We start from the raw sequence: 21,742 nt of genomic DNA, 5'->3' as shown, positions 1-21,742 counted from the left end.
TGGCACCTGCTCACAGTGCTAAAACCACTGGTATTACTGACCATGGTGTTACTGTGCTCAATTGGCCTGCCAACTCTCCTGACCTGAACCCCATAGAGAATCTGTGGGATATTGTCAAGAGAAAGTTGAGAAATGCAAGACCCAAAACTCTGGATGAGCTTAAAGCCGCTATCGAAGCATCCTGGGCCTCCATAACACCTCAGCAGTGCCACAGGCTGATTGCCTCCATGCCACACCTCATTGAAGGATGCAAAAGGATTCCTGACCAAGTATCGAATGCATAACTTAACATAATTTTTGAAGGTTAACGTTTTTGTTATTAAAATACATTTATTTTATTGGTCGGATGAAATATGCTAATTTTTTGAGACAGGGATTTTGGGTTTTCATGAGCTGTTTGCCAAAATCATCAGTATTAAAACAATAAAAGACCAGAAATATTTCAGTTGGTGTGCAATGAATCTAAAATATATGACAGTTTAATTTTTATCATTACATTATGGAAAATAATGCACTTTATCACAATATGCTAATTTTTTGAGAAGGACCTGTATTTTAACAGAAAGTCAAAGCAGTGGTTGATGATATATTTTACTCACAGACTCAAATATCTATCAGAGAGAAAATTGTTATTAAGTTGGTAAAGAATGATAAATGCCTTTTCAAAAATAATAATCTCACGATTTGTGAGTTGGAGAATAAGACTGAGCCCAATCACAGCAGACTATCGAGCTCCAGAACAGCTGCGTTTCGTTTGTCAGTTAAAACAGGATTTTCTCTTAATTTTCAGCATATACAGGAATAAACTTCATCTGTGTATAAAAAAAATAACACATATTTTGTCTCGGTTGGCCTGAGGAGTTGACCAGGACAAAATCCACTGAATGAACAACCACACCACCTGCTTCTTCCTGCCAATGTTCATCTATTGGATAACAGGACGGGTCATTAACAGCTTGGTTTCTGTTTGTCCAAAGCACCACGTCCCAATCCAGCTGGATGTAGGAGAGACGTGGCTGTGAAAAAGCCCACATTATGATGATGTGGTGAGTGTCTGAGGTAAAACCAGCAGCAGTAACAATTAAAGTAATAATGTAGTGTGAAAGCGAACCGCAGCAGGTGAAAATGTAACAGACATTGCAATTTTGACCCCCAACCGAACCGTGACTACTGGACCATCGGGTGTGAAAACACACCTGGTCTGAATCGCTTTTGTTGCAAAAGTGAAATAAAACAATTTGTAGAGCGGGTGACACAGTGAAAGGTTTGAAAAAGAATCACATTTTGGCAGTTCTTTAAAACTACAGGTATGAAAATGCCAGTCAAAGTCCCTGCTCCAACACGGCTGTTTTAAATGACTGAATTACCTCTTCAGCGTGTCTGCAGAGGCCTGGTAATGAAACAATCCTCTAATTAAGGGATGCTTAAAGCTGAACTTCAGCCCTTGAGGCCTGGCACTGAACGCTACTGGTGAACGATATGCGTGTGTGTTTTTAAGCCTCTGTTGGTAAATTTTCCATTGGTATTTAGACTAAAATTGTCCATTAAGCATTTATAACATTTTGCTTCAGAGTTTTACAAAATGCTATAAAATTATCTAAACATATGCTCCAGTCTGATTGGCATAACCCTCCGTAATAGGAAGAAACATGCCCGTTTATCTCACTTATTAACTTACTTCCTGATTGTGTAATGCAGAGGTTTTTGACAGACCGTCACCTGCAAACGCTGCAGAGTTGTCCTGTTTCGCCCCGCACTCAACCTGCTCCTGCAGGCTGGCCCAATCTGGATGTAGCCATTCATCATCGCGCTCATCAATATATTCTTGCCATAAAGGCACTGTCACAGCATACAAGTCAAACAGATTACCTGGGAAACTTTCTGAATTCTCCCCCAGGACTGCAGGATTGGATGCACACGGCCAGGCGTCTGTATACCTGGAAGATTCAGATACTGCTGACCCCATCCATCTTCAACGAAGCTCTAAGATGTTTCTGTGCAGACGGCATAAGGGTTGGTTAGATTTGCAAAGAACACCATTCTTGTGCATTTACCAAAGTCTCACTGAAGTCATCTGGTAAACTGAAGTGGATCCTGGTGGGGGGGTTTCCGCATCTCCTTTTCATTCCCTGTAAAGAGTAGCCTATATTTTCTCAAGGTACTTCCCTTACACGTCCTCACACAATCAGGAAACTCCTTCAAAAGATGCAAACAGTTTCCTGTTGGGAAAAAGAAAAAAAAAAAATAGCACTGCACGTTGAACTTGCAGATCACAGCATTTTAAAATGCATTTATCCCACTTTCTCCTTCATTTCCTGCTCCTTTTGTTGCATGTGTATTCATGGAAAAGTACTTTGGATGCAAAATTCCTTTAAGAAGGAAAAAAAAAAAGCTCAGACGTAGTGTTATTTGCGTAGGCAGGGAGGTAAAAGACATTCCACTGCCACAGGCCAGTTTCCACTTGGAAAGTCTGTGCAGCCTCCCTCCTTCCCTCCCTCTGGTCGTCTAGCAGTTTATGAACAGTTGTTGCCTTCAAAGAGTCCTAGAAAGACTCAGTGGGTACAAGATGGCTTCCCAGCAGCTCTGTTTGAGGGTTATTGGGTTGGCTGCATTGCTGACACTTACAACTCTTGGAGGTAAGCATATTCTGCAATATTTCTTTGGCTTTCTTTTTTTTTTTTTTTTGCTTCAGTGAGGTTTCACTTGTTTCGTGTCTATTCTGCACATTAGCCCACTCTCTCTTTTTCCCCCCCTTTTCTTCATTGTGCGGTTGGACACGTTTGCACTTGGAAAGCATAACTGGAGAAGAAAATGGATTAATTTCTAATAGTGTAACAATTTTATTTTATATAGAGTGAGCCTTAATTCATGCATCTGCCTCAAATTGTGCATTTTATCAATGCAGTTTGAAGCAGAGGAACATGTAAAACCCAGACGCTTTGATATTTGGCAAGAGGAAAAATCCATCCCAGTCAATATTATGCTATTGCCAGAGTCACGTCACGGTTTACCTTTAATTATCAGCCTGAGCTGCATTTCCAGGAACTCATGCATTGTGTTCAAACAAGTCAAAGTCTGAAGGAAATTCTTAGAAAAGATGAAAAAGAAGACGGAGGTGAGCATGGGAATACTTCACACGTAACCGAGACCATCTGGGCCCGGGCGGCATCACAGTCAGCCCAGTCTGACACGGAGAAGGGAAACAGTTCAGAAATCAAACATGTCCTTTCCGAATACCTTCATTTTCTTTTGATTACTAAATTTTAACGGCATGGTTTGGATTTCTGAAGTTTCTTTGTGCAATGTTTCTCGAGGGAAATTTTAGCATCGAAAAACATAATTGTAGTTAAGAATATTAACAGTGACTCTGCAAAGAATGAACTAAAAAAATGTTGCATTGAAAGTGAAACAAAAAAAAGTTGTATTAAAATGCTAAATAACTCATTATTAAAAATAAATAACTCATTGGTAACCAAGTTGTCTCACTGTGAACAGTTTTGGAGTCCTTGGAGTTAATAAAGCGCTAAACAGAGGAAAAAGTCCATTCAATGTTAAATATAAAAATATTACACTCAGAGTGGTTAAAAGTTTGAAAAACTTACATCAAATCAGCGGCATAACATTTTCAACATTTTTGCGATTTATGGTTTTAAAAGCTACATTTTTGGAACAGAAAACTTACTTGTGGGCGAACAAATGATTCGTACAATATTAGAAGCACCAAAATATAGTTATTAAATATTCGAAGTGCATTGTACAGCAGTATGTACAATTTGGACTGTGGTCAAGACAATGCCAGAATCCCGATTAAGAGATTATCTGGATTCCTTGAGATTCCTAGACATGTATAGAGACGTCTAGAGCTTTAATTATAACACACACGAAATTACTACTGCAAGTTTCTAAAACATGTTTGAATAATACAATAAATCTTATTCAAACAGGACTTATCAAATGAAAAATAAATAAGTGAAAAATTAAAGCTGAATGTTTGTATACACTTTGAGTGTGTGCGACCTAAATGAAATTAGTTATTTCTGCACATAACCTTGGCCAATAAAGCTGATTCTGTTCTTGCTCTTGCAATACTTTTCTGTGCTACTCCACTTCTTAAAGTCAATCAATAAACCCTTGAAAGCGAAATGTCACGTCAATAAATCCATCTGTTATTGCAGAATCTCAGTCTGAGCCAAAAATAGTTTTTGCTTTTCAAAGAGAAAGGCTGCTCCAAACACAGGGTTAAAAAAAAAAAATCTCTCTTCAGCTTAACGCAGCTCTTCTTCTTCTTTTTTTTTTTTTTTAGAAATTCTGGCATTAATGTGTCTTTAAAGTATCATTTCCACTGATTATTTTAAGAAAACACGCCAGTATTAATTCACTTTTTCACACCTTTTTTTTTAAAGCTAATTGCCTTTGTGTGAGTGACTTTTGAAGAAATAAGCTGTTCCTTTATCGTTTAATTCATCTGCACAGAAACCTGGTTATAATTAATCTCCTCCATCTGTAACCCCGACCACATGGTGAACATGTTCTGCTCGCTGGCAGACGGACTGAGATTTAGAGCTGATGTCTAAGTTTACTCTGCGATAGATTTCCTTCAGTCTACCTCGAGTTTTAAAACCCAGAAGATAAAATCCATGTATAAACTCTCAGAGAAGCGCAGCAGAGCCATTTGCAAGTGCAAATGCACACACACACACAAAAGATCGTCCAAGTTGGTGAAGTGGAAGATTTGTTGTTGGTTGACTTTGGTCCAAGAGTATTTTGAACACAGAGCAGAGTAACTCCTCATGGGCTCTGAAATAGCCACAGGAAACAGATGCATCAGTAATATTCGGAAGTAAACAAGCTGAAAACTTGTTCCCCTGGACGTAGTAAATTATTTTCTGGGCTTTATCTTCTGTTTTAGCCTCTTTCAAAGCACAAAATATGATGTCAGCTACGTCCTTTATGCTTTTATAGGCTATTTTGAATATATTTTGTTTCATGTGAAATATTCAGTGGCAAGAACAGCTTACAACACGTTCTAAAGGTACCTCTTTTAAATGGAGTCTAAATGCAGTACTGCAGGCTACAGAGTGTCACCTTGGGACAACCCAGTCAAGTGGATGTCTCAAAGAGTCACTCATCATGATCATATTTATCCTTACAGTTTTATAAAGATAAACTTGATGTTGGAGAAATATTAAAAATGTTACACTCTGCAGGCAGCCGTCTGGTGAAATCTCACAGCTACCTCACATTGCACCAGAGGTACCGGTCTCTCTACCTTCCAGTGGTGGAGAAAGTACTCAAAAAATGTACTTAAGTAAAAGTAAATCTACCACATTAACATTTGTACTTAAGTAAAAGTAAAAAAGTACTGGCTTTTAAAAATACTTAAGTATTAAAAGTAAAAGTACTTGCTGAATGCATTGCCTAATTCCTAATACACTATCATTAAGTGAACCGATCGTATTTAATTTTAAAACATCAGAAATGTGCTATTTTAATGAACAATGCCACAGATAAAGCATGTTTTTATTATGTTTACTCTCTTGTAACATAGTTTAGACTTAGATATGTGATTCTATGCATCATAATTTCAGGGATGGAAACATCTTGTCTCCTGTCCTAACATAGCATGAACTTCACTTTTTTTGCCACTTGTGGCTTTTATTTTTAAAGAAATCCAACAGAAAGGGGATGGAAAGAAGGTGGGTGGGGGAGGACATGCAACTGAGGAGCCACGTAGCAGAGTTGTAGTCAAGACCACCTACCCAAGACCAAGTCAAGACCAGGACCCCGCTACGTGACACAAAAAAATTAAGTTTTATCTATCAAAATTGCTTCTCAAATTGATCTGAAAGATCCACATTCCCATAAAACACCTAGATATTAAATACTTAGAGCTGAAATAAATTTAATCAGTAAAGATCCGTCCAGAAGTATCGGATCGTTCCTGAATGTCACATCAATGCAGACTTTGGTCACAGCGTTGTCCCATATAAGCAACACCTCAGTCAACACCTCCACACAATAATTCAGCGCATGAGTGACAACTTTTTTTCATCGCAGATGCAACAAATGTGTCTCAGTACAGCTAGCTTTGCTAGCCTCACGTCCACAGATCTTACCTTTCTTTAAGCTTTCCTTCCAAGTGACGCTAAAAGTTTAACTAAGTCCCCACCGTCTATGAAAGCGAAGCACTGCTTATTTTACATGTCGCCATATCTTATGATTTATGCAGCGCTATTATATTACTGAGATCAGACAGACATCTTCTCCTGCTCAGAGGAAGCCACTGCGCATGTCTGGAGCTCCGCGTGCGAGTAAAGGTGGAGGCGATGGGTGACAACAGACACTAAGTCACGTCATTGCTTGGATTTTACGGCGCCACCTTAAGACCCTGAACTTCACATTTTAATGGACAAAAAGGCGACTTGGATGTAACGAGTAACGCGACGGTTTTGTAGAAATGTAGCGAAGTACAAAGTACAGATACTTACTGTAAAATGTAGTCGAGTAAAAGTAGAAAGTACCCATTATTAAATCTACTTAAGTATAGATGCACGAAAATTGTACTTAAGTACAGTAACGAAGTACTTGTAATTCGTTACTTCCCACCACTGCTACCTTCACCCTCCCTGCTCTCATGCTCATGCAAATTTGTGCTCTAATCTTCATCAGTGTCACTTTCTAGCAGCAGCAAGTATTTTTGGAGCGCGTCGCGCTCATCCGTCCAAAGTCTGATTTGTCTTCTCAATGCTCACCCCAGGATGTGATTTCTACCGCCTTCCACCTTAAAGAGCTGTTAAATGAGGCTTAATCCACTCTGCAAATGAAGGAAAATGGATAGTTCACTTTAAAAATACTTTAAGATGGGCTTCACTTTATTGCAACCTACATCTATTGTTCCTTTCTTTTTCACTTTCTGAGTACCAACAGCTTCGAAGCATAATGTCAAGTCGTGTTTTACATATTCAAGAAAGTGGGTGGAAGTGTAAACCTTTTATATTTCCACTCCTTATCCATTTATCCTCATATCGCCTACAAAACCTCATATATATTACATGAATCCCATATGCAATATATGCCATTTAATATTTAACCCATCAATATAGAATTTATTTAAATTTAATTACAGAAGCAAGAATAATCAGTTCCCCTTGAATTGTCGAAACAAAAAAACTAGCAGAAACAGAAACATCAAAAATCATCGTTCAATAGTGATCAACTTTGAAGATCTAAAAAATGTCGGTATAGTGCACATGTCAAACTCGAGGCCCACCAAAGCTTTTTTCGAGGGCCACACAGATAGGATCTTCAAGATAATAGTTTTGTGATTAATTATTATTTTATTGATCAAATCAAAACAGTTTTCATGACTGTTTACTGGCAAATTACACCAACGTGAATATTGAATTTTAAGTTCTCATCAAATTTGGAGTAAGCTGATTAACAGTCAATTAAAGCTGTAATTTTATAAAATATGTTGTTCATATGTATACTTGTTAAAACTGACCCATGTCCTGATAGTATTAGACAAAAAATCAGTGAAAAAGTCAAGTTCTTCTGCCTCCTTTCTGTGTTCCTACTGCAATGTGTAGAAATTGTTTGTTTTTCTGTCCGAAACAACCAATCAGATCCAGGAGGAGGGACTTAGTGCTGCCAATCATCCTCGTGTTCGGTTGCAACAGGCCTTTTGAGGACATTCGTAATGTTGATGTGGCCTAAAATGAAAACGAGTTTGACATCCCTGATATAACAGGATACTTTTAAATATTACATACTCCAAACAACACATAGCCAAAATCTCACACTGTCACTGTGATTTAACATAATGAATAATAATTTTCCCAATTATTAATGCATCAAAAACGAAAGTCTGCTCACATGTTTATATGAAACAGAAATTATGTTCTTATACTGTTTCCGCGGTGAGACAAACGTGTCAAGGTTTCAAAATAAATCACTTTCTGCAAATACTGTAAGTGCTTCCCCAGGTTCTTCCCCTCTTTTTTATTAACGTATTGTGTTGTTCAGAGATACATTGTGGAGACATGACAGGCGAAGAATGGGTCGAGTAGAAAGGTCCAAGGTTTCAGAACACTTCAGCAAAGCACTTTCCTGAATGTGAAGGTTGACTTGACTTCACATCAGAATGACTCAAACCTCTTACGTTTCTATTGGCTCTCCTTTGCAGACGTGTCCAGCGAGAGCCTCCTGCAGAAGATCTTAGTGAAAAGAAATGGTAACATTCAGACGCCACCATTTAAAAAAAGTATTATTAAACTGATCCACATTAAAAAAAATAAATAAATAAAAAAAAACAACGTCCTTTTAATTTGCTTCCTCTTTCGCTAATTTATGTAGCGGCAGAAGCTGAACACGCTCCATCCAAGTCTTCGGTTGCCATCCCTTCGTCTAAGGCCCAAGAGTTCCTGGCCAAGCTGAGTAGAACAAAGAGAAACGTCTGGGATCGCAGCAGGCCAGACGTCCAGCAGTGGATTATGCAGTTCATGCAAATGGGATTTGATGAACAGGTAAGTTTTCTATTGTTTATTACTCTTTTGTTGTTGTTGTTGTTGAAAAACCGACGAGTTCTTGGCGCAGCTACCAGACATGAGCAGAGATGGAAAGCTGTACTCATCTCTAAGGTTTAGATTTGATACGACTGCCAGACTGACTAGAGAGTCAAGAGTTCACAGCAAGGTCAAGAAGATTCAGTTCTTTCGGATAAAATCATGGTCAATTTAGCTTTTACCAATTTGACTTGTGCTTTATCAAATAGCATCCACTTCCTGACTTTAGAAAGGCTTCAAGTGGGGCATTGTTTTTCTTTAAAAGATAACATGACATTTAAGACATTAAAGAGTCTAAAACCCCCCCCCCTAGAATTAGAGAAAGTGAAACTTAAAGCACATAGTAAATAAAAAGCAGAGTAAACACCAGCCTCATCTAAGGTAGAGAAAACACCTCTACCTACACAAATCCTGGAATAAATAATAAATACAGATGAAAAGCTGACTGTAGGAAAACACGAATGCCGTTCCTCACACAGAAGTTTAAAGCTACTCACTGATCCAGACTCAGCTCTCTTTCAGGTCACTGACCACCATGATTTCACCGGAGACGGCGAGGAACAGAGAGCAGAGATAAGAGCAGGGAGGGAGGGAGGCGGACCGCTCAAAATAAACCCCCTGCTGCTGCGGCTGTTTCCAACGGCCGACAGCACGTTGCATGCAGCCATAGCAGCTTTTCACCAACACTCACTGAACATTACACCTCGTGCATATGCCATCGGTTGTTGCTTCCTTAAAAGGCCAAAGCTGTCAATCGATTGGCCTTTTCAAAGTTTGTCTTTCATAAGTTTTTTTTTTTTTTAATCATGGCGCTGCCTCCCGTCATTCTCAGTGGACGTCTTATCAGTTGCTGGTCTGTCTGTTGTTGAGTTCACCGAACCTGATGCGTCTGCGGCGTCTTTCTCTCGCCAGAGGCTGGAGGCCGACCTGCAGTACTGGATGGACCACGCCCGCTCCCATGACCAGGGTCGACAGCATCACTACGACGAAAACGCCCCCATCGGGCCAAGGTCCTCTTACAGGCATGGGGCAAATGTCAACTACGACTACTATTAACACCACCCACACACACACACACACACACACACACACACACACAAATGTTCCCAGCTGTGTTAGAAGCTAAAGCAAAATGATGGCTTTCATGCCTGCCAACATTTTCACAGGAGTCCTGCCAACTTATTTTGATTGCATCCGTAAAACCCTGCAAGTGTTTCTGTATTCCTACAATAAATGAAACTGTTTAGGCTCAAGTTTGGAGCGCAGGCTTTTAATGGAAATAAAGACGAGGTTTGTACTGTCTTTTGTCTCCTGATTTTATTATTTAACTCGAAGTCATCTTCATTTGAAGCTCATCAAGAAGTTAATTAATTGTAATCAAATTTAAAAAAGGGAGAGACGATATGATTAATAAAGTGGACATTGATACTTTTGTCAGAGTGAGAAGGTTTCAAGTCCTGTTGGAACCTCCGTAGAGATTAAGAGTAAAACGTGAAATGCTCCAAAATGGCTCGTCTGACTTTGGATGTGGCCAAATGCAGCCGTGACTTCTCCAATCACTACCAGCTGTTCCAACTTCAGGCTGGACCTCCAGCTGTGCTGATTAAGTGACTTTTTCTTCCTTGAAAAATCCTTTTCTTCTCTAATTCAGAAGTGGATGTTTTTCTTCCACTCAACTTTTCCATAGTACTTCCCCTAAAAGCCAACTTCTTTAGTATATTCGGTCACTGTAAAGAGAGCAATCTCTTCCATGATTGGTAGATCATAGGCCAGCCATGATGCTTTTGTATTAAATAAATTACTATTATTTTTTCATTGTTTTTTTTTCTTAATAAAACAAACTAGATCGAGGCTTTAATTCAGTAAAAATAAAAGTTTCATGTCCTGTTTTTTCTACCTTCATATTAAACATATTAGCAGATCAGTAGATTTAAGATTGATACATTTCTTTTGTATTAACTACACAATTAGATAATTCTAGGTTTAATTTTTTATTTAAAAAAAACCCAGCAATTTCTAAAGAATAAAAAGAAATTAAACCAAAAATCATAAGTGTAGGAGCTCATCAAAGACAACAGTTTCACACTCCAACCTTAATTTTTCTAACCCTTCTGGATTTTATTGTTTTTTTTTTTGTTTTTTTTTACCTCAGTGTTTGGTGTTTAAAGGTTTTGCTGCACTTAAAATTCAGTTTAATTACTGCAGTTCATTCTTGTATCCAAACAAAGGCTCTTTATTTATCGAGATAAATAAGTTGATTGAGTTTAAATTTGTTAGTGCTCGTTCACTCGGTGTGAAAATATACATCAGCTTTGGATCCCAAATAACTGCAGACAAAACATTTCTTTTGACCGTCAGGTTTTCTTACCACTACATATTCTGTTCTTTTGATATTAATTAGAAATCAGTTTTGAAGCTTTGAGCAGAAGTTTCTGAACTAAAGTGGCAACATCACATGCAAATCACTGGAAATATTTTATTAAAATAGCATCTTCACATCGATATGATACTGCACACCCGTGACATGAAAATTTCACAAACACGATATCTTTAAAAACAATTATGGCGCCGTAAACTGTTGCTCTGGAGGATTTTGTCCACAACCCGCCGTGCGGTGCAGGTCTGGCAGACTGACCCAACAAGACGTCCAGTGGGGAAACGAACTCGGACGGCTCCTCTCCAGACACGAAACGCCACGAGACCGACGAACGCCGTTCGTTTCCGCGAGGTCCGAGCTGCTCGCCAGGATTCTCACGGCGGTGTATTAAATATAGCAAGAACAGCACAAAGTCCACGAAAAAAAATACTCCCAAAACATAGGCTGGATTTCCAATCCTCCGCTCCAGCAGGTAGCCTCTTTGATTCAGGCTGGTCCATCAGTTTTGAAAGCTTCGGGGAGGGAGACCTCTCCAAATCACAGCTGCCGCTCTGACCACAAGGCATCATCCGCTTTTAAAGAGAGCTCAGAGAGAAAAGCCGCCTCCGTGACCCAAAAACGGGACAGTGTTCCCAAAAAGTGCTCTACTCAGCAGGGTACATCAGAGAGAAGCTCCTGTCTGATGGTGGAGGAGTGTTTGGCAGAGCAGACCGCTGCTGCTCAGTTGTGTCTGGGCCTTCCTTTCTTCATGCGGGCGGCTTTAGGTTTGGGGATGTACTGGTTGTTGGCCTGGTGTTCCAGTTCTCTGCTGAAATACTGAATAGTTTTATTCAGGCCTTCCTCCAGCGGCACCTGTTCACAACAAAACATCGTTACTCCAGTTAGTATAAATAACTGACATGAACATTATGTGCTACAGACAGGTTCAGCTACACAGATAGTTGTGGGTTTTTGAAGTGGGGCTTTGAGCAAATGAACGTCTGTTTTTGATGGAAGAGACTAGATTTTAAGGTAATAGCTAGTGAATATATGATGAACAGAAAAAAACTTTCTGCTACCTTAAAACGCAAATCTTAAAAAAAGTCATTGTGCTTTCTTGGTACATTAATACATCATGGCAGAGTAGTACGCCTTTACATTTGTCTTTGAATGTTATGAATGGAGATGTACAGATAAACTTAAGACAGGAGTTAGAGGATTTTAAACTTATCCAGTCCTGATTGACGGTTAGTTAAAAATGACAAACCATTTCTGCCGCTGGTGCTAGACTAGATGTTTGTTTTGATTGCACTGACCCAAAATACTCTGCACTATAGTCCACTTCCTGCTTTTGTAGCGGTCTCTGGCCTGCTTGGCATTCACATACGCATTTAAACCACATCAGAGTTCACTTCAACAGAATCAAGACCTAAGATTTTAGGTTTTGGTCTAAATGAACTGGACTTTCTAGGTAAGCAAACCAGAGTTTGGTTAAAGTGGATTAAACGAGGCTGGTGTGAATGCACCCTACGTCTTCTATATAGCTTCACTAACTTATTATTATTGTGTACGAACTTTTGAGCAAGATATGAAAGTTTTTAAACTTTCAAACACTACATATAGATCTTTTTATTTCAGCATGAAAGAAATCCCTAGAGGTTTCTCCTCTACAGTCATGTTTCATGTCCGTTTCAGTTTCACGGCTTAAAGCCTCCAAGGATTTAGCATATGAGCTTTAAAGCAACTTTTATGTCAACAACCAAAGGCTGCATGTGTGGACGGGAACAGCTCATGTCGTGCAGCACACATACCACGGGTTCCCAGCCGAGCATCATCTTGGCTTTTCGGATGTCAGGTCGCCTCCTCTGGGGATCGTCCTGGGCCTCCGACAGAAACTGGATCTGACTTCGGCTCACTGCACGTCCGCGATACGTGTTTGGATTCATACGAATGTGTTTAGGGACAGAGAATAACATGTTCACACGGGGAAACAAAAAAAAACAACAAAAAAAACAGTAATAACATTAAACTTTTATGAGATTCCAGATTCCAGAGTGTGGGTGTTTTTTCCCTTTTTTTAACTGCAGTTTTAGAAAAATAAATATTAATTGGTGAAATAAAATAGCAGAGAACAAACTGATCTCAGGTTTTCACATTATTACCAAGTAAAAACGTTCCCCTGTCTTCCTTTCCCTTCAGATGAACTTATCTATGTGCCACATACAGTGACACACTCAACATGACATGAATGCATATTTCCTACATAATTTATTCTGTGTTGGTCTGAAAATTGTACAAGAGATGAGCGTGAGCGAGGGATTTCAGGGGTCAGAAGCCTACACACAGACAGCAAGAGGGATTACCGTCTTACCAACAAGACTCTTGATGAGTTGGGCGAACTCCAATATGGTGTGTTCTTCTGGGTTTCCCTGAAATTACAACATTTATGTTCACTGAAACTTTCATACACAGAAGATGCATGAGAAACGCTTCCATTCCTATGAAGAATAAACTTTGTACATCAGATTTTAAGAACGTTGCTCACCAAGTTGACTGGGCTGCTGATGTTGCTGTTCATCAGCAACACGAGGCCGTTAACCAAATCACTGCAAAAAAACAAAACAAAACAAAAAAAAAAAAACAAGGCAGAAACAAGACAGTTTCGCCAACATCAAAATTACAAAGTTTAATATATATGTGATAAAAATGCTATTGATTATTTAATCAGTAAAACCATTTTGAATGTGCTTCCAAAACTCACAGTTTAATCCCAATGTTTACCTTCACTGTATAAAAAGAGACAAAACAATTTTCCCTCACTCTGACAGTAAATCAGACTAATTCTTTTGGATAGGTGGGGATTATGATATTTTCATCCTTATAAATGTCAGAATAAATTGACATACATTTCCTTAGAATACGTTTGTTGTTTTTTTGAACCAGAGATATTTCCTTGAAGCCTGACCGGTTTGGAAAAACATTTGCAAAGCAGAAAAAAATATTGTCAATTTTAAATTCAAGATATTATCAGACTCCTGAAAAAGGTGCTTCAAGAAAACCACTAGGTGTGAAAACGTCCACCAGGTTGTTGCTGCAGCATTATTTTTTTTATATATAGTTTTTTCTAGACACGATTATGGTATTGCTATCTGCCAGACTTTTTTTAGGCTCAGGTCCAGAGCTCAGAGACTTGTCGTGCACACACACAATAATCCGAGGAAATCATTCCACTTCAATAAGGAAGTACTGTGAATGTTACCACGCAACTTCAGTGTTGCATGGTTACCAGATTTCAGATTTAACCATCTGATTTAAAAGCTGATTTGTAATCTTCTTCCAATTTATACTCTAAAGATTAGATGGAAAAAATTGTGGATAGACAGTAGGAGAGAGACATTTAAAGTTCCAGTAACTGATTGTCGTGACACCGTTTAACAAGAAAAAATATTTTGTCTTTTTTCTGCAAATATTTCTGCTTAAGTTGAAAGGCTAAAGAAATTTTTTACAATGTTGTTTGTGGCTGAAAATGGAGGCTCTTTTGTCGGCAAAGGGATTATTCTGACATTCTTCTGTAGACCTTTGAGTTTGAAACCTCAATAATTTTCCATCAATACATTTCGATGACTAAAGGCTAAGTGCAAATTGTACAATGCTACCAACAACAAACAAAATAATTGCAGCTCTTAAAGATATGACCATAGTTTTTTGTGTGTGTGTGTGTGTGTGTGGGGGGGGGGGTTCACTGATAACTGATTTCTGAAGGCTACTTTTTCACAAATTACGGGAAAACTGACTCAAAGAAACTAAATCATAAACAATCATAATCAGATTTCATAAACAACAAACCTGAATAGCAGAACCACAGACGTGTAGTAAAGAGATGAACTATTAGATGTTTTTCCTCTAGAATTTATGACAACAATGAAAGTGTCTTTGACGCAAAAGGGATATTTTCACTGTTTTTCTGGCATCCTGACGACATTGGATCAGTTAAAATCGGAAGCATCTGGAGAAACATCAGTTTTACGAACTACTCTACCCTAATTTCACAAAATACCAGAAAGTAGGAATGACAGCGCCTTGTGTTTTTATTTCTAATCGCAGTTAGACCCAGTTCAAGAACTTAAAAACCCAGCAGTAAAGGGATCTAAAGCGTTGAAAAGAATCGGTGTGCGAATTCTTCTGTCAGCAACATAAAAGTCAAAATGATTATTTAAATAGGTATAAAAAATGTGATTGTGATTTGGCAAAGATGAAGATTATCTGAATATAAATCAACGCAAAAGCTACTAATAGGAATAATAGCTATTTGGGAAAATTCTCAAATTATCTCCTATTTAAGCAAAATAAGAGATAACTTGAAAAGTTACACTTCCATAATACTCTAAGTTTCCAGAGGGGGCAGTGAAGCATCTCATAAAAAAATGGAGAACAAAAGAAAAGTACTAAAAGTAGTCAACAAATGAAAGTATAGCTATCATAAAAATTGAACTTAGCACCACTTAGTGCCTGTTGCACAATCTTATTCTGGTGCAACATTTAAGCAGTTTTTCCTACCGAGATCTGTTGTCATTTAGCATCTAAAATGTTGAATCGTTTTGATCTCTGAGCCAAGTATTCAAACAGATCTCTCTAAGGCTTTTCAAATTCTATTCACTGGTATTTGTTGTTTTGCTGCTTTAAAAATAGAACATATTTTTGCTTTAAACTGCATCTGAAAAGGCTTGAAAGGGAGCAGAGTGGTTAATTGACACAGATATGATGGTTGAGTGAAAGAACAGTCTCTGCTTATGAAACTTCACTTGGAATACCAGAGGAAGATAACATCGCTGTATTGACTGCCAAGCTACACATTTAATTTAATGGACGAAATCTGAGATGATACTCAAGCTCTGAGCAGATGGCCTTATGCAACACGCTCATTACTAAAACCTTTAGGAGCTCTTTGTCACTGAACCGACGCTGAATATTAGGCTACCGAATGCTATGCTGTAGTTCTTGGTAATTATATCTGAAATAAATGCGTAGATGGACGTGGTGCAACAAGAAACACATTGTGCCTGCAGTGATTTAGAGGCTCCTGGTTATTAACAGACTGAATCGATTGTGGCCATTTTATTTTGTACTGTTCCAGGAAAACTGCTTTGTTCCCTAATCCAATAAGACGGTTGCGGCCGACTTGTAAATCAAAACAATTTTCGGAACTTAAACGCAGAATCACGCATTCTCCCCCACCCCTACCCAAAGCCCCTCCATCGAAAAGTGGCTCAAGTTAGTTTGTGGTATTTCTGAGCATAATTGTTTGTTGTCCAAAGAAAAGCTGTAATTTACAATAATATGTCCCCAATTAGCTTTTAAGGTGCTTCAGTCATTACTTTATTGAAAAGACATATTTTGTCCTTGATAGAACATGATTACTGGGCCAAAAATCATTAGCTGGGACTTATTGATTAAACATGTTGTGATCTTTTGTTTGACATCAGAGCTGCAGCTTGTGTCTATTCAAAAAGCCCAATTGTGCAACGTACAGAGTGTGCATGTATGGTATATAAAGGATAATAACCTACCAAGTATTGTGTTGAAGCAGTCGTATTATTATAATCTTGGACACATTGATATTTGGTCCAGAATGCAGCCCTACAGAACAATTGAACCGGTTTTGGAAATCAAATAAGATACAATATTTATCCCATTAAGATATACAAGTGCACTCACATTGAGATAAAACTTGCAAAACGTGAAACAAGTTATCAGTTTTCTGAACCAACAATGCTTTTATTTTGAAGAACTGGAAACTTTGTAACAATAAGGTCAGTCCATGAGTCAGGAAATGGATTCTGGTAGTGAGTTATGTGTGGTTCTTATCATAAAGCTACAGCCAAGCATGAACTTTTTAATCAATGATTTATGAGTAGGACCTGTTGTTAAGTCAAGCGCACCCATGAACACCAAACCTTGCACATTTCCGTCGGCTTACTGACAGTGAAAGGTTGACTGGTTGAGCTACTCTTATCTTGTTGAAAACCTCAGGTCAAAGTCAAGTCTCAGGTTTTTAGAGCACTCGTCTAAGTAAGTTTTAAGTATTTGTTTTTGCAGCTTTACTTGGAGACAAATTCACACACTCAAGACCCCAATTCTGTTTTGGAAATGCCATGAGAACTGGCAAACTAAAGGCTGGAATCCAAACAAAAACACACACAAAGAAATTGGGCCTTTCAAAATGACCTTTTTCATAAGCAGGACTCCTTCCCTTGAGGTACAAATGAAACATCAACTGTTTTTTTCCGAGCCAACAGAGCAAAATAAACATGAAAATATTTAATACAAACACAGCTAACAACAACTGAGAGCAGATGATCTTTTTGCTCCATGTATCAAACTTATCACATGAATGCATTTTCTAAACCATTCTGATTTAGATGTCCAAAGTATAATTACAGTTTTACAGTGTAGAAGTCTTTTTATATTGAACAAATAAAACAAAACTCCAGAAATGTCACCATGTCACTCTTGACAAGTTTAACTGGGCGTTAATCTATTTTTTTTTTTTAATCTGAGGTCAGGGGAACCAAAAGGCCTCATTTTTTAAAATATTGTTTTTAATAAAATGCATTAATATAAAAGTTCACCAAACGCTGTTGACACAAATGTCACACAGGGCTGCAGGTCCATGGTTTGATGAGATAGGAAGACTTCAAATGCTCTGTGTCTCTGATCTCTCTCTGTCAAATTGTTGAAATTAATCTCCTCGTCCTCCACAAGCAAACCGATAGCTACTGTCTGAACCTGGAAAATATTGATATTTCTGACTCAGACCTGAAGCTGTTTCAGTCTGACTCAACACCGATTATAAATTCCTTCAAGGAATTCACTGAACAACATAACAGTATGTCCCATTTAATCTATACATCAAAAAGGGGGGCAACAAAAACTGTTTTACACCAGTGAATCTTTAGGGAACAAAACTACCAAATACAATGTTAGAAAAAAAAAAAAAACACCAACTATGGATGGTAAAAATCTTTACACTATGATACTAAATGGTTCAATATTTGGGATTAAAATGCAAAAGAAAAGCTTAATCTCCTACCTTACATATTGGAAGGCTCTAGTTTGGGATCCGGTACCGTACACCTAAAAGAACATAAATTAGTAGCATTACTATTTGTTGATTAAAAAAATACATCTCATCGGTAAAATAACCCTTTTGCATTTGCTAAGTTATAGAAGTTTATGTTTAGGAGGCTGCAAGCTCAACAATCCATATCAATCACCAAGTGAAAAAAACAAAAATCCTGTCTGAGAGGAATCCACTTATCACAGGAAAGAATTGAAAGGCGATGAAGTAAAAAGCTCAAAAATGCGTACAGTGAGAGGTTCTCCTTGTAGCGCCTGAAGGATGAAATTACTGACGACCCGTCCGTCATTCATGTGCATCCGGGAACCAAACGTGTTGAAGATTCTTGCCACTCTCACCTCCACACCTTCCTGCAAGTACAGAGGAAGGGGAGTTATGGTGCACAAGCTTTTACATTTCCCTCAGCCTTATTCATCTAATCTGCAAGAGGCATAGAGAAAGTATTGTATTGCATCAACAAGAACTGACTAAAGTAGGGGTAACTTTATTCTTTCAGCCCCCAGGAATATGTCTTGTGATCATATTAAAGTGCTTTGAAAATACTGGTTTTATTCTACATCTTTGATAACTTGTATCTCATAAAACCTTCACATAGATTGACCTGATTCACCAAATGGTTCATCAGTGTTGGAAAGTACAAAAAGGTCAAAAACAGTGTTACTGAGTTTAATCTGACAAAGCTGGGTTTGACGGTAATCCAAGTTGCAAGTTGCAACTTCTGGGATTTCCAATCATTTTCATTCATTAGTATATCTTAGTAGGAATGAATGCTCAATATCAAAACTAGCACTACATTATTTATGTCCAAGCTACTTTTCAATGCCTCTTGGGTGTTCAACTGCAAGAATTTAAGCCAGGGTCCTTGAACTCCAGTCCTTGAGAGGTATATTGTCCTCCAGCTTCCAGATGGACATACAGCGAGAAATTCTCACTTTATGTGAGAACCAATCCAATCTAAGAACTACACTAGGTATTCGCTCAATTGCTTTGAGTGCTTCATGTCCTACACACAAACCGCAATGTCCGCCTAAATCTGTCTCCTACGGCTGCATAACTTTCTATTCATAGTAAATGTTAAACGTTAGGCACGTAACGTAAAGGTTAATCGGTTTAGAGGACATAATTAAATTGTTCCACCTGACACATTCAGAATGATTTTTATTTTTTAGTGTCAATATTGTCAATATTTTTCTTTGTCAATTACTGGAAGAACAGTTTACAATATTCTAGTATACAATCTTTTAATATCTTTTTGTATAATTGAGGGAAAAATTTCCAGGAAGAATGTAAAAAAGAATCAGCACAAGGCGAAAGTTGAGCAATTATATAAACTACATTTGCATAACAAACTATTTCTATACAAACTAAAAAAAATAAAAATAAAAATAAAACAAGCAAAGTTGTATATTATGCTTATTTGTTTACTTTTGCAGAAGCACAACAGACCCTGCCAAATCCTGTCAGCAGATTGGGAGAACACCTGGTCGCATTTAACCTTTCCACTATAGCATGGTAATATCATCTTAAGCTTATAACGTCTTTTATGATTGTGTTGAAGGAAAAGTCGACAAGAACCAAACTTTGCACACAAATTCTGTTTGCTTAGCCATTTAACAAATGACTTTAAAACAAAACAGAATAACCTAAATATTTCATCTGAAAGAGAAGATGAGAAATCATGTTTACATGCTGACCTGATGTACAATAAAAAGACAAAGCTCTGAACCTTAATTTGCTTTTCCCCCAGTTTTATGCCCACAAGCTACAAATAGCTGCCTTTCATTAACGACGCCATTATGAGAACAATCCCATTCATAAAAAGAAAAGCACATTATGTATATCACATAAATTAAGTGGATTACACATGTAGGAGAAATCTAATTTCCCAATTTATGTTTTGGTGAACATCTAAAACCTCACCTACTACAAACAGTAAATGAATGCGAGCCCCTTCACGATGGATAACGATTATAAAACGTCTGCTTTTATAATCTGTTGGCCTTCTTAAATTCAGCCTCATGCATCAAGAAAAACACTTTGAATGCTAAGTGGAGACCTATTTGGGAATAATGCATGAATAAAAACATGAAAATTATGCAGATCGTTCTCTTGAAAATGTAGATCATGAGATTCATAAGACTTGCAAAGAAATTCAATACGTTGAAGATCAAGGACACGGTAAATAGAATACGCTGAGGAAGTACTGACAAGTGTTTGTGTGGACACGTTGAGTGTAAATGATGATCTTTGTCATTAAACTTCAGCCGAGGCGTGGCTCCAGCAACAAGCAGCTGCAGCTTCTCTAATAGAGAAAATGCTAAAGAAGAAAATGTTCAAAGTCCATAAGAAACAAACAAACATGACAATCATGGTCATGTCCACCTCCTCTTTATATTTAATGTAAAAAATATAAAGAAGAATCAATTTATTTTAAGGAGTTAAGATATTCTAACCCTAAAACTACCGCAGTTTTATGCACCAGCAAAAAGTTTAGGGGAAAAAAAAAGACATTTATAATAAAGAAGCAACATTTTTTTTTTCAAACTGCACAATATAATAAAACAACAGTATCTAAGAAACCTATTCAAACCTTAAGGCAATTTTTCACTGCAATCAAACTAAACATTTGTTTTGAGCCACAAAAGTAACATGCTATATTTAAAAAAAAAAAAAAAAACTATTACAGGAACCTTTTTTTTTTTTTAAGAAATCAAACTTAAGAATGCTTACTCTTATTTCAAGGTCAATACATGTTTTCTTTGAGACATTCAATTTTTATATATAAAAAAATTATGCAAAAAACCAAACAAAAAAAACAATCTTCTTCGTCTAGAAAACAAATTTGTGAAATTACCTTTATGTGATAAAATTTAGCAAATTTTTTGGTGGTATTTTTTTTCTCCAAAGTTATTGAGAGCCTAAATAAGAGGGTCTAAAGAGCCACATGTAACTCTACTGTTGCACGTTGGAGATTTCTGACCCAGCTTTAGGCACTGCCTCACCTGTCGTCATGTCAGATCCAAAACGCTAAGAAAATATCATATTTATTCATATGTTTGAGATGGAAGAATATTCGCAGAGATGCACAACTAAATCAGTAACTTTCAGCAAAACCATCAATAACCACAATCTATAACAGGAGAAAATAAATTGCAATCATTAAAAAATGAATATGTATCATAATTTCTAATAATAATACAATTAAGTCAGCCGTGTAAGTCGTGCTTTTTCAGTCTCCGCTCCATCTTCCTGTTTTAAATGTTAATGACGTTTGATTATATGACTAGACGGTAGATGTGATGTGCGATATTCTTGTCCATCCTCGCAGCCCGACTGTCAGCTGGGGTTTTTTTTTTTTCTTTTTAGGGCAGCTGTTTCCGAGAATTTTTCTAGCAGGTGTGAAAAAAAATAATGAGCAGCTGAGGAGGAGCAGGAGACGGGAATAGATAAATAAATACCACCTGCCTGAAGGAAAGGCAAAAGGAGTCGGTCATATCTGATCATGAAAGGCTGCCGTCACTCAGGTCATTATCAAACAGGCTCTACATAAAACTCAAATGATTTGAAGGTTGTGCATCATCATTTTCCATGAGTTCATAACTGATTCGATCTCAGAACAACTAACACCGTCGCTCATGAGCTTGTGAAAGTAACACCGCTGTTGTACATTTTACAATTAATTTA

The 21,742-nt window shown here is 37.6% G+C and overlaps 2 protein-coding genes and 2 long non-coding RNA genes across 6 annotated transcripts in view; 1 reads left to right on the top strand and 3 right to left on the bottom strand.

Annotated features, from left to right (window-relative positions):
* The window catches only part of LOC107836611 (uncharacterized), a 928-nt gene extending 661 nt beyond the window's left edge, over positions 1–267 (bottom strand). The window contains exon 1 of the long non-coding RNA XR_001662554.1: positions 237–267. This is a non-coding gene — a long non-coding RNA (uncharacterized LOC107836611). The remainder of the gene's footprint in view (positions 1–236) is intronic.
* A 2,195-nt stretch (positions 268–2,462) lies between these two features.
* On the top strand, positions 2,463–9,866 carry ecrg4a (ECRG4 augurin precursor a). Its single transcript, XM_007555448.2, has 4 exons — positions 2,463–2,636; positions 8,186–8,233; positions 8,356–8,525; positions 9,477–9,866. Exons 1-4 carry the CDS (start codon positions 2,516–2,518, stop codon positions 9,618–9,620), a joined length of 483 nt encoding a protein of 160 aa, XP_007555510.1. The 5' UTR covers positions 2,463–2,515; the 3' UTR covers positions 9,621–9,866.
* On the bottom strand, positions 4,596–8,179 carry LOC107836622 (uncharacterized). Its single transcript, XR_001662569.1, has 2 exons — positions 6,616–8,179; positions 4,596–5,269 (listed from the first exon to the last, which is right to left on the bottom strand). It is a non-coding gene; the product is annotated as an uncharacterized LOC107836622 (long non-coding RNA).
* A 1,154-nt stretch (positions 9,867–11,020) lies between the features above and the next one.
* Positions 11,021–21,742, bottom strand: part of uxs1 (UDP-glucuronate decarboxylase 1) — a 34,244-nt gene continuing 23,522 nt past the window's right edge. For all 3 annotated transcript variants that reach the window (XM_007555444.2, XM_007555446.2, XM_007555447.2), the window contains 6 exons: positions 18,289–18,408; positions 18,011–18,054; positions 13,466–13,526; positions 13,292–13,349; positions 12,732–12,835; positions 11,021–11,793 (listed from right to left, as the gene is read on the bottom strand). In XM_007555444.2, coding sequence (XP_007555506.1) covers positions 11,662–11,793; positions 12,732–12,835; positions 13,292–13,349; positions 13,466–13,526; positions 18,011–18,054; positions 18,289–18,408 — 519 coding nt within the window. In that variant the 3' untranslated portion in view covers positions 11,021–11,661. The remainder of the gene's footprint in view (positions 11,794–12,731; positions 12,836–13,291; positions 13,350–13,465; positions 13,527–18,010; positions 18,055–18,288; positions 18,409–21,742) is intronic.

Source organism: Poecilia formosa, unplaced genomic scaffold (genome assembly GCF_000485575.1).
Source record: "Poecilia formosa unplaced genomic scaffold, Poecilia_formosa-5.1.2 Scaffold70, whole genome shotgun sequence".
NCBI classification, from domain to species: Eukaryota; Metazoa; Chordata; class Actinopteri; order Cyprinodontiformes; family Poeciliidae; genus Poecilia; species Poecilia formosa.
Note: the sequence above shows the minus strand (reverse complement) of the source record. Positions and strands in the feature narration are given on the sequence as shown.

Excerpts from the sequence above, each read along its gene's own strand:
- ecrg4a (XM_007555448.2), top strand. The coding sequence starts at position 2,516 with ATGAACAGTTGTTGCCTTCAAAGAGTCCTAGAAAGACTCAGTGGGTAC. Across the intron at positions 8,234-8,355 it reads GATCTTAGTGAAAAGAAATG|CGGCAGAAGCTGAACACGCT; the intron begins GTAACATTCAGA and ends TAATTTATGTAG. Across the intron at positions 8,526-9,476 it reads AAATGGGATTTGATGAACAG|AGGCTGGAGGCCGACCTGCA; the intron begins GTAAGTTTTCTA and ends TTCTCTCGCCAG.